Source organism: Ascaphus truei (genome assembly GCF_040206685.1).
Source record: "Ascaphus truei isolate aAscTru1 chromosome 3 unlocalized genomic scaffold, aAscTru1.hap1 SUPER_3_unloc_2, whole genome shotgun sequence".
Classification (NCBI taxonomy): domain Eukaryota; kingdom Metazoa; phylum Chordata; class Amphibia; order Anura; family Ascaphidae; genus Ascaphus; species Ascaphus truei.
This window is the reverse complement of record NW_027453825.1, coordinates 797,565-810,109: the sequence shown is the minus strand read 5'-3', so window position 1 is coordinate 810,109 and position 12,545 is coordinate 797,565. Positions and strand designations below refer to the sequence as shown.

General features: G+C 57.7%; 1 protein-coding gene across 2 annotated transcripts in view; it reads right to left on the bottom strand.

Moving 5' to 3' along the window:
- STIM1 (stromal interaction molecule 1) overlaps positions 1-12,545 on the bottom strand; it is a 118,219-nt gene that overhangs the window by 49,997 nt on the left and 55,677 nt on the right. For both annotated transcript variants that reach the window (XM_075580575.1, XM_075580576.1), the window contains exon 3: positions 11,059-11,174. In XM_075580575.1, the coding sequence (XP_075436690.1) occupies positions 11,059-11,174 (116 nt within the window). The remainder of the gene's footprint in view (positions 1-11,058; positions 11,175-12,545) is intronic.

The window sequence follows — 12,545 nt, the reverse complement described above, 5'->3', positions numbered from 1 at the left end:
GTGTCTGAGCTTAGCTCGGACACACGTAGCACACAAGCACAGTGTCTGTGCGTAGCCCGGGCACACGTAGCACACAAGCACAGTGTGTGTGCGTAGCCCGGACACACGTAGCACACAAGCACAGTGTCTGAGCTTAGCCCGGACACACGTAGCACACAAGCACAGTGTCTGAGCTTAGCCCGGACACACATAGCACACAAGCACAGTGTCTGAGCTTAGCCCGGACACACGTAGCACACAAGCACAGTGTCTGAGCGTAGCCCGGAGACACGTAGCACACAAGCACAGTGTCTGAGCTTAGCCCGGACACACGTAGCACACAAGCACAGTGTGTGTGCGTAGCCCGGACACACGTAGCACACAAGCACAGTGTCTGAGCGAAGCCAGGGCACACGTAGCACACAAGCACAGTGTCTGAGCGTAGCCCGGACACACGTAGCACACAAGCACAGTGTCTGAGCGTAGCCTGGACATACGTAGCACACAAGCACAGTGTCTGAGCGTAGCCCGGACACACGTAGCACACAAGCACAGTGTCTGAGCTTAGCCCGGACACACGTAGCACACAAGCACAGTGTCTGAGCGAAGCCCGGGCACACGTAGCACATAAGCACAGTGTGTGTGCGTAGCACGGACACACGTAGCACACAAGCACAGTGTCTGAGCGAAGCCCGGGCACACGTAGCACATAAGCACAGTGTGTGTGCGTAGCACGGACACACGTAGCACACAAGCACAGTGTCTGAGCGTAGCCCGGGCACACGTAGCACACAAGCACAGTGTCTGAGCGTAGCCAGGACACACGTAGCACACAAGAACAGTGTGTGTGCGTAGCCCGGACACACGTAGCACACAAGCACAGTGTGTGTGCGTAGCCCGGGCACAGTAGCACACAAGCACAGTGTCTGAGCGTAGCCCGGACACACGTAGCACACAAGCACAGTGTCTGAGCGTAGCCCGGGCACACGTAGCACACAAGCACAGTGTGTGTGCATAGCCCGGGCACACGTAGCACACAAGCACAGTGTCTGAGCGTAGCCCGGGCACACGTAGCACACAAGCACAGTGTCTGAGCGTAGCCCGGGCACACGTAGCACACAAGCACAGTGTCTGAGCGTAGCCAGGACACACGTAGCACACAAGCACAGTGTGTGTGCATAGCCCGGACACACGTAGCACACAAGCACAGTGTGTGTGCATAGCCCGGGCACACGTAGCACACAAGCACAGTGTGTGTGCGTAGCCCGGACACACGTAGCACACAAGCACAGTGTCTGAGCGTAGCCCGGGCACACGTAGCACACAAGCACAGTGTGTGTGCGTAGCACGGACACACGTAGCACACAAGCACAGTGTCTGAGCGAAGCCCGGACACACGTAGCACACAAGCACAGTGTCTGAGCGTAGCCCGGACACACGTAGCACACAAGCACAGTGTCTGAGCGTAGCCCGGACACACGTAGCACACAAGCACAGTGTCTGAGCGAAGCCCGGACACACGTAGCACACAAGCACAGTGTCTGAGCGTAGCCCGGACACACGTAGCACACAAGCACAGTGTCTGAGCGAAGCCTGGACACACGTAGCACACAAGCACAGTGTGTGTGCGTAGCCCGGACACACGTAGCACACAAGCACAGTGTGTGAGCGTAGCGCGGACACACGTAGCACACAAGCACAGTATCTGAGCGTAGCCCGGGCACACGTAGCACACAAGCACAGTGTCTGAGCGTAGCCCGGACACACGTAGCACACAAGCACAGTGTGTGTGCGTAGCCCGGACACACGTAGCACACAAGCACTGTGTGTGTGCGTAGCCCGGGCACAGTAGCCCGGACACACATAGCACACAAGCACAGTGTGTGTGCGCAGCCCGGGCACACGTAGCACACAAGCACAGTGTGTGTGCGTAGCCAGGACACACGTAGCACACAAGCACAGTGTGTGTGCATAGCCCGGACACACGTAGCACACAAGCACAATGTGTGTGCGTAGCCAGGACACACGTAGCACACAAGCACAGTGTCTGAGCGAAGCCCGGACACACGTAGCACACAAGCACAGTGTCTGAGCGTAGCCCGGACACACGTAGCACACAAGCACAGTGTCTGAGCGTAGCCCGGACACACGTAGCACACAAGCACAGTGTGTGTGCGTAGCCCGGACACACGTAGCACACAAGCACAGTGTCTGAGCGTAGCACGGACACACGTAGCACACAAGCACAGTGTGTGTGCATAGCCCGGTCACACGTAGCACACAAGCACAGTGTCTGAGCGTAGCCCGGACAAACGTAGCACACAAGCACAGTGTCTGAGCGTAGCCCGGACACACGTAGCACACAAGCACAGTGTGTGTGCGTAGCCCGGACACACGTAGCACACAAGCACAGTGTCTGAGCGTAGCCCAGACACACGTAGCACACAAGCACAGTGTCTGAGCGTAGCCCGGACACACGTAGCACACAAGCACAGTGTCTGAGCGTAGCCCGGACACACGTAGCACACAAGCACAGTGTGTGTGCGTAGCCCGGACACACGTAGCACACAAGCACAGTGTCTGAGCGTAGCACGGACACACGTAGCACACAAGCACAGTGTCTGAGCGTAGCCCGGACACACGTAGCACACAAGCACAGTGCCTGATCCTGGTAACCCAACACCCAGCTCAGGACATGCAGTGCTGTACCAGAGAAAGAGAACTCATTCAATGACAGCACATTACTTGTCACTACAAGGCCACCGTGATACGGGATTGTCATTAAGGCCAAACATGGGCAAGACAGGGGGGTGGGGGGAGAAGTGTACCATGACTGGAGAGGGAAAGCACGTCTCGCATAAAATGCCAGGCACACACCCGATGGACATAAACACCATCCTTTACAGTATGTCAAGATGTCAACTTGTTGGACAAAAGGGGACTTTATAATGGGATTTCAATGACCTGTGTCACTGGTATAAAAAAACAAACAGACAGCACGTTATTCATATTAAATAAGCAGGGCTATTCCAACAGCAGAAGACACCTTATGGACCACTAAAGTGACGGCTCATAAGGTATAGCCTGGCATAGCAGCGCTTAGTAATATGGCCCTGTAACTCAATGCAACGCGAGATGTGCAGAACGCGCCCTGCCACTTAGTGATGCGAGCGAAAATAGCAGCATTCAGCAAAAAATAAATCACACACAGACGCCCCTTTCTGCATGAAATTCCAGGAGTAACGAGACATTTCTCACAATGTTTGCAAAAACATCAGCACATTTTGTTTAAGTTCCGGAAAGTTTGTTATGGTCTCTGCAAGCTGTAAAAACCCAGCGATCGGTTGTTTATTGGATCCAAACCTCATGGAAACACTTTAGTCTGTCCCTTACCGCTGTGGTGTTCTAGAAGGGGATCCGCTGAATCATTTCTAGAGAAGAAGTGACCTGCTCCATACCGCTGTCTTCCTCTGACAGCAAGTCCTTTGAATGACTTGTAACCTGAAAAGCACCGTCTCTAACCTCTGGGTGATCTAGTAAAACAGGGTTTTCCATCCTACCCCCGGCAATTATGGTTTCCAGTTCTTGACAAAAAAGCGTTTTTTCTAGGTAAGGGGTAGAAATCAACTTGTTCTTTGATGAGACATCCGCAGTCCACGGATTGAGCCAGGTAGCTCTGCGTGTGGCTATGGACATTGTGGAGGATCTGGCAAGCAATCTTGTTGTGTCAATAAGAGCATTGCAGAGAAAATCCAGCGATCCCGACATGATAGTGCCGTTCTTTAGCATCGTCTGCCGCGATGTTCCTGTACTTATTGCTTCCAGAACACTGGACAACCAGATCTTCATTGTTCTTACCAGGCAAGCTGACGCAACCATGGGCTTGAGGGAAGATCCTATTGTATAATACAATCTTTTTAGCAGGTCTATCCTCTTGTCCATAAGGTCCCTCAAAGATCTTGTGTCCTCTAAGGGGATGACAGTCCTCCTAGTCAGTTTGGATACTGCAGTGTCTACTCTAAGTGTACTGTCCCAATCCTCTACCCTCCCATCGTCAGTGGGTACATTCTGCTAAACTTATTAGTCGTGCCGATCTTCCGGTCTGGATATTTCCATTTGCGGAATATCAAATCTTTTAATACCCTATGGACCGGAAAGGTTCTGGCTTTCTTCTTTGATCCTATCAAGAGCATTTAGATATTTTTCTTCTGGTAGCCCATCGGTCGATGCAGATTCCTTAATAAGCTTGTCTACATTGCAGAAGTTACAGCTGGAATGCTGTTCTTGGACATCCTCCTCTCCTGAGGAGGAGTGGGGGTGTCTGACCTACCCACTCGCTCCAAATCTGGACCAAAGAAGTCAGACTCTGCTCTATAGGTCATTCTGTGCCTGGGACCCTTGATGGAAGAGTCCATGGTGGAATCCATCCGGGAAGTCAGACAAGACTCTGCCTTTGTTGAAGGATTCTACCATGGAGACCTTGAAGTTAAAGAAATGAGACATTTGAGCTGGCGCTTCCCGTAGCGCAGCTCGTCTCATGCAAGTCTGACAAAGTTTGCCAGGGTGACGACAGGCAGCCTCTCACCATAGCCTGTGCAATTAAAGTGCCTGAATTTTGGAGCACATTTTTGTGGTCTGACCACAGGATCTCCTGCAAGAGACTCTGACGTGCTACCAGGAGGGGAGGAGGGATAAAGGTTGGATATAGCTAGAAGGAAGAAAAAGGATAAAACCCAGCAAATTGCTTCTTTTCTTCCTGTACATCTAACACAAGGTAAAATCAGCCATTCCTTTCATATTAGTAAGCAGGGGCGTTCTGTTCCTCTCTGTGTTCTCCTCCTGCCATTTGATGATTACTGGCGCGATTGCACACCAACAGACAGAGCGGCTTAGGAAAAAAAGGGCGCAGAGCAAGAACCTGCGCGAGCGTGTCCACCATGTGGCGAGTGTACCGGCCGACAGAAAGCCTCCTCAGAGCAGTAACAGGACTGAATTCTTCCACGTTACTGTCCACATTGAGAGTCCACGATGAGACAGAGAAGGTGAGCCGTGTCTGCAGCTGTCCCTAGATGTTATGGGCTGAAGGAGTAACCAAGTGGTAATGTCCCTGCCTTTGGAGTGGTTGATCCTGGCTAAAATCCCACAGTCCGTTCCTTGTGACCTTGGGCGTGTCACTTTAGGAACCAAAATGAGATAGTAAGCTCTTCAGGGCCCAGGCGGCTTGTTCTGGCATAAATCTATGTACAGCACCATAAAGTAAAAGCACATGAACTCTGGGGGAGAGCACCAGGGGGTTACCCAACGCGCTGCTCCTCGTGCCTTCAAATTAATACCGGATCACTGCGATTTTCTGAGTCTGCGTTCTCCGACCGCGCAGTTTGACTTAGTTTTGTTTGGGTACGCTGGGCTGAATCTGTGACCCTGGGGATCTGAACTTCCTCCTATTATAAAGACTTCATTTGGGAAAGTTCTCCTGTGCGGCCCAGACCAGATTTAGCTTCACCGTGTACACAAAAGGGCGACAAAAAAAGCTTCCACCCCACAGAAAACACAATAAAACACTAACACAAAGTCCTGTAAACCTGCCGACCCCGTACTCACGTAGCATACAGCACTTCCACTGCAGCAAGGGATTCTGGGTACTGACATGCAAAGGAGCACTCGCAGTGGGTCACTTTAGCAGCTTCACAATGTAAGGAAGCCTCACACGGGGGCCGTGCACGCACACGGGGGCCGCGCACACTGATCCCACGGGGGCCGCGCACGCACACGGGGGCCGCACACACTGATCCCACGGGGGCCGCGCATGCTGATCCCACGGGGGCCGCACACACTGATCCCACGGGGGCCGTGCACGCACACGGCCGCGCACACTGATCCACGGGGGCCGCACACACTGATCCACGGGGGCCGCGCACACTGATCCACGGGGGCCGCACACACTGATCCACGGGGGCCGCACACACTGATCCACGGGGGCCGCGCACGCACACACTGATCCCACGGGGGCCGCGCACACTGATCCCACGGGGGCCGTGCACGCTGATCCCACGGGGGCCGCGCACGCTGATCCCACGGGGGCCGTGCACGCTGATCCCACGGGGGCCGCGCACGCTGATCCCACGGGGGCCGTGCACGCTGATCCCACGGGGGCCGCACACACTGATCCACGGGGGCCGCACACGCTGATCCCACGGGGGCCGCACACGCTGATCCCACGGGGGCCGCACACGCTGATCCCACGGGGGCCGCACACGCTGATCCCACGGGGGCCGTGCACGCACACGGCCGCGCACACTGATCCCACGGGGGCCGCGCACACTGATCCCACGGGGGCCGTGCACGCACACGGGGGCCGCACACACTGATCCCACGGGGGCCGCGCAGGCACATGGCCGCGCACACTGATCCCACGGGGGCCGCGCACACTGATCCCACGGGGGCCGTGCACGCACACGGGGGCCGCGCACACTGATCCCACGGGGGCCGTGCACGCACACGGGGGCCGCGCACACTGATCCCACGGGGGCCGTGCACGCACACGGGGGCCGCGCACACTGATCCCACGGGGGCCGCGCAGGCACATGGCCGCGCACACTGATCCCACGGGGGCCGTGCACGCTGATCCCACGGGGGCCGCGCACACTGATCCCACGGGGGCCATGCACGCTGATCCCACGGGGGCCGCGCACACACATGGCCACGCACGCTGATCCCACGGGGGCCATGCACGCTGATCCCACGGGGGCCGCGCACACACATGGCCACGCACGCTGATCCCACGGGGGCCGCGCAGGCACATGGCCGCGCACACTGATCCCACGGGGGCCGCGCACACACATGGCCACGCACGCTGATCCCACGGGGGCCGCGCAGGCACATGGCCGCGCACACTGATCCCACGGGGGCCGTGCAGGCACATGGCCACGCACACTGATCCCACGGGGGCCGCGCACACACATGGCCACGCACGCTGATCCCACGGGGGCCGCGCAGGCACATGGCCGCGCACACTGATCCCACGGGGGCCGCGCACACACATGGCCACGCACGCTGATCCCACGGGGGCCGCACACGCTGATCCCACGGGGGCCGCGCACACACATGGCCACGCACACTGATCCCACGGGGGCCGCGCACGCTGATCCCACGGGGGCCGCGCACACTGATCCCACGGGGGCCGCGCACACACATGGCCGCGCACGCTGATCCCACGGGGGCCGCACACGCTGATCCCACGGGGGCCGTGCACGCTGATCCCACGGGGGCCGCACACGCTGATCCCACGGGGGCCGTGCACGCTGATCCCACGGGGGCCGCGCACACACATGGGCGCGCACACTGATCCCACGGGGGCCGTGCACGCTGATCCCACGGGGGCCGCGCACGCTGATCCCACGGGGGCCGTGCACGCTGATCCCACGGGGGCCGCACACACTGATCCACGGGGGCCGCGCACACTGATCCCACGGGGGCCGCACACGCTGATCCCACGGGGGCCGCACACGCTGATCCCACGGGGGCCGCACACGCTGATCCCACGGGGGCCGCGCACGCACATGGGCGCGCACACTGATCCCACGGGGGCCGCGCACGCTGATCCCACGGGGGCCGCGCACACTGATCCCACGGGGGCCGCGCACACACATGGCCACGCACACTGATCCCACGGGGGCCGCGCACGCTGATCCCACGGGGGCCGCGCACACTGATCCCACGGGGGCCACGCACACTGATCCCACGGGGGCCGCGCACGCTGATCCCACGGGGGCCGCGCACACACATGGCCACGCACACTGATCCCACGGGGGCCGCGCACGCTGATCCCACGGGGGCCGCGCACGCTGATCCCACGGGGGCCGCGCACGAACACGGCCGCGCACACTGATCCCACGGGGGCCGCGCACGCACATGGCCACGCAGACTGATCCCACGGGGGCCGCGCACGCTGATCCCACGGGGGCCGCGCACGCACATGGCCACGCAGACTGATCCCACGGGGGCCGCGCACGCTGATCCCACGGGGGCCGCGCACGCACATGGCCACGCAGACTGATCCCACGGGGCCGCGCACGCACATGGCCACGCAGACTGATCCCACGGGGGCCGCGCACACTGATCCCACGGGGGCCGAGCACACACATGGTCACGCAGACTGATCCCACGGGGGGCGCGCACGCTGATCCCACGGGGCCGTGCACGCTGATCCCACGGGGGGGCGCGCACGCTGATCCCACGGGGCCGTGCACGCTGATCCCACGGGGCCGTGCACGCTGATCCCACGGGGGGCGCGCACGCTGATCCCACGGGGGCCGCGCACGCTGATCCCACGGGGGCCGCGCACACTGATCCCACGGGGGCCGTGCACACTGATCCCACGGGGGCCGCGCACGCTGATCCCACGGGGGCCGCGCACGCACATGGCCACGCAGACTGATCCCACGGGGGGCGCGCACGCTGATCCCACGGGGGCCGCGCACGCACATGGCCACGCAGACTGATCCCACGGGGCCGTGCACGCTGATCCCACGGGGGCCGCGCACGCTGATCCCACGGGGGCCGCGCACATTGATCCCACGGAAGCCGCGCACATTGATCCCACGGAAGCCACGCACACTGATCCCACGGGGGCTCCATCCATCGTAGTCAGGCGCTTCCATCCACTGCACCCCTCTGCTCTCAGCACGGCACACAGCCCGTCACATAGAGTGTAAGCTCTGTGGCACAGATTCCCTTTCCTAGCATGATGAGTGCTTGAGAATGACTTCAGTCCCTGATCCCGTTACCGCGCCCCTTCTGTTACCCATCGTTTCACCGCACTACCCAAAGCACGGGAACAATTACCCACACTGGGGCAGAGCCGGCCAAGAGACCAGGGCTCATCACAAAACATCATTAACTCCTTCCATCCCAGCGGGAAAGCAACGCAGTCAGGAAAATGGCGGCATTCCTAAACAGCAAATCCCCCATGTCTTTAACAAAGTCAGGGTCACAAAGCAACTGAACACTAAGCCAGGGGTCCGAACGCAGTCCTCCGGGGCACCAGCAGGACAGGTGTAAGGGATATTCCTGCTTCAGCACAGCTGCAGTCTGACAGCCATCTGTGCTGAAGCAGGGACATCCATAAAAGCTGGCTGCTGGCGGTCCTTGAGGACCGAGTTTGAGACCCCTTGCACGAAGCCTTCATTTCCATCTCTTTATTTGTATAAAAACAGAATACTAGTAAAACAAGGTTATAAGGGTATAGATTGCGAGTTACCGGGGGTCACACAATCCAGGCCCCAATCCCGCCCGGCGCGGCCGCAACCTTCACTGCGCTACTTATTCTGCCACTCGTTAAAGGACAAACAGCATGGGGTCGATGACAGCACGCGGGGGCTTCTTTTCAGATCATGTTAGGCAAAGAAAGTAAACACAAAGCAGATGTTGGGCGCTTATCCGAATACATTTCTAAGGAGATAGTAACTTTCCCAAGATCAAACAGGGGGTCCGTGGCCCAGGCAAGAACTGAACCCCCGACTCCCAACGCCTCGTACCCCCATGTAGATAAGTGAATGCAGCTCTCGGACTCTGTCATTTCCATAGCACGGAGCCAGGGAGCAGCATAACTGACTGCTCACGCCAAGAGAGGCCCGGCAGGCGTATTAATCCTGGAGAAGCGCAGATCCGCGCAACCTCTGCAGGCATACAATTATAGTGACCGCTTGGGAAGAAACCGGAGGTTTCCAAAGCGTTGTACACTATAACATCACCTATGAAGAATGTTGACCCGCTAAAAGGTACCGCAACTTACAGAGTGCTCGTGCGCCCAGAAAGAAAACACAACATGTGCCAGCAATGGGGACCTAGAATGATTCCTGGATATTTCAAATGCCCTGTTTTGCTCAGTCTCTCCCATCGGGATTCCCTCTGTGTGGTGAACGTACGGTCAGATAAACGAGTCCTGACCCTGAGGGGGCGCTAGCACATTACTCGCCGCCGGCGTGAGAGCGACGCACAAGGGGAGGCGCAGGGAGTCTAAACAGCTGGGGCTGGAGATATTTAAAGTGCTCTGTAAATGTCCAGGACGTTATAAATTACACTGTTAATCGTTTCAATAACTTCAGCAAACATTCTAACCGGGCCCTTAACCCGCTGCTCGGGCGGGAGCTTTCATTATTTCAAAACGGCAATGAATGCAGCCTGACTGACGGACGCTGTGCGCCACACGCACGCACACACACGCATCGCAGCCCTGACTGACGGACGCTGTGCGCCACACGCACGCACACACACGCAGTCGCAGACCTGACTGACGGACGCTGTGCGCCACATGCACGCACACACACGCAGTTGCAGCCCTGACTGACGGACGCTGTGCCACACACACACACGCGCTCTGCTCTGACTGACTGACGCTGTGCTACACACACGCAGTCGCTGCTCTGACTGACGGACGCTGTGCTACACACACGCAGTCGCTGCTCTGACCCACGGACGCTGTGCTACACACACGCAGTCGCTGCTCTGACTGACAGACGCTGTGCTACACACACGCAGTCGCTGCTCTGACTGACGGACGCTGTGCTACAGACGCAGTCGCTGCTCTGACTGACGGACGCTGTGCTACAGACGCAGTCGCTGCTCTGACCGACGGACGCTGTGCTACAGACGCAGTCGCTGCTCTGACTGACGGACGCTGTGCTACAGACGCAGTCGCTGCTCTGATGGACGCTGTGCTACACACACGCAGTCGCTGCTCTGACTGACGGACACTGTGCTACACACACGCAGTTGCTGCTCTGACTGACTGACGCTGTGCTACATACACGTGAAGTCGCTGCTCTGACTGACGGACGCTGTGCTACACACGCAGTCGCTGCTCTGACTGACGGACGATGTGCTACACACACTCAGTCGCTGCTCTGACTGATGGACGCTGTGCTGCACACACGCAGTCGCTGCTCTGACTGATGGACGCTGTGCTGCACACACGAAGTCGCTGCTCTGACTGATGGACGCTGTGCTACAGACGCAGTCGCTGCTCTGACTGACGATATCTGATCTGATATACACAGCATCACATGTAACATTACTCACACAGAGGGGGTCCAAACAGCACCGTGTCCAGAGCTTTGAGCTGCAGCTTCTGCCTCTGGCTCCGGTCAGTCATTTTCAGGAGGATCCCCGTCATTGTGGCGTTGGTTATTGCCAACCTGGAGAAGGAGAGAGGGGAAGAGAGGGGTGAAGTGGGGGAGCGAGAGGGATCCGGGGAGTGAGAGAGAGAGATAGCGAGAGAGAGGGAGTCGGGGAGTGAGAGAGATAGCGAGAGAGAGGGAGTCGGGGAGTGAGAGAGAGATATAGCGAGAGAGAGGGAGTCGGGGAGTGAGAGAGAGAGATAGCGAGAGAGAGGGGGCCGGGGAGTGAGAGAGCATCATCACACCCATCCTTCTGTATGGCAGCGAGGTGTGGGGCCCTGTAACATACCCAGACACCACAAAATGGGATACCAGCCCAACAGAAATACTGCATCTGGAATTCTGCAAACACCATCTCCAAGTACACAGGAGTACATCAAACAATGCATGCCGGGCTGAGCTGGGCCGCTTTCCTCTACTGCTCACGGTACAGAAGAGAGCACTGACATTCTGGGCCCACCTAAACACCAGCCACCCACAGTCTTACAGCTACAGAGCAATGCAAAGCCAGGACCTCCTCACTAAACCCTGTGCCATCAAACAACTTGTCCTCTCACTACAAGGACAAAACCCCACACAGATCACCAGACTTTCGAAAAAAGAAATCATCTCAATCGCCAACGAAATGAAGGAGCAGTAAGTGACAAGGTGGGAAAATTATATACAGCGCTCAAAGAAGCTGGAGACCTACCACAACCTACAGAGAGAATACACTCTGGCACCCTACCTACTGAAGGTAAAAGACCAAAGCAGAGACAGACCCTGGGCCAGTACAGAATAAGTGCCCACAGCCTAGAAATAGAAACAGGCAGGCACAGACAGAACTGGAAGCCCTGGGAGATGAGACTGTGCCAAAGATGTGAGCTAGGTGAGGTAGAAGATGAAACTCACTTCCTGTTGCGTTGCACACAATACTCTGAAGTGAGGAGTGCCCACCTAGAGAAACTAACTGCTGTTATCCAGAACTTTAATAATATAGAGGAGAACCAACAAATAGCGATCCTCCTGGGAGAAGATGAAACCCGCGCAGAACTAGCTGCACACTACATCAGCACCTGCCACAAGCTGAGAGACGTCCACTAACCCCCACACCCCTGTGTGAAACTGTTACCCATATACTGTGTAATCATTATACCCTACCCTCTAGTATTCGTGTAATTATTGTCCCTCACCCCCTATTATTCACGCTTTGGCAATACTGAAATGTTCTTTCGTCATGCCAATAAAGCTGATTTGATTGAGAGAGATAGCGAGAAAGAGGGAGCCGGGAGTGAGAGAGAGCGCGAGAGAGAGAGAGCGCGAGAGAGAGAGAGCGCGAGAAAGAGGGAGCCGGGAGTGAGAGAGAGCGCGAGAGAGAGAGAGCGCGAGAGAGAGAGAGAGAGATAGCGA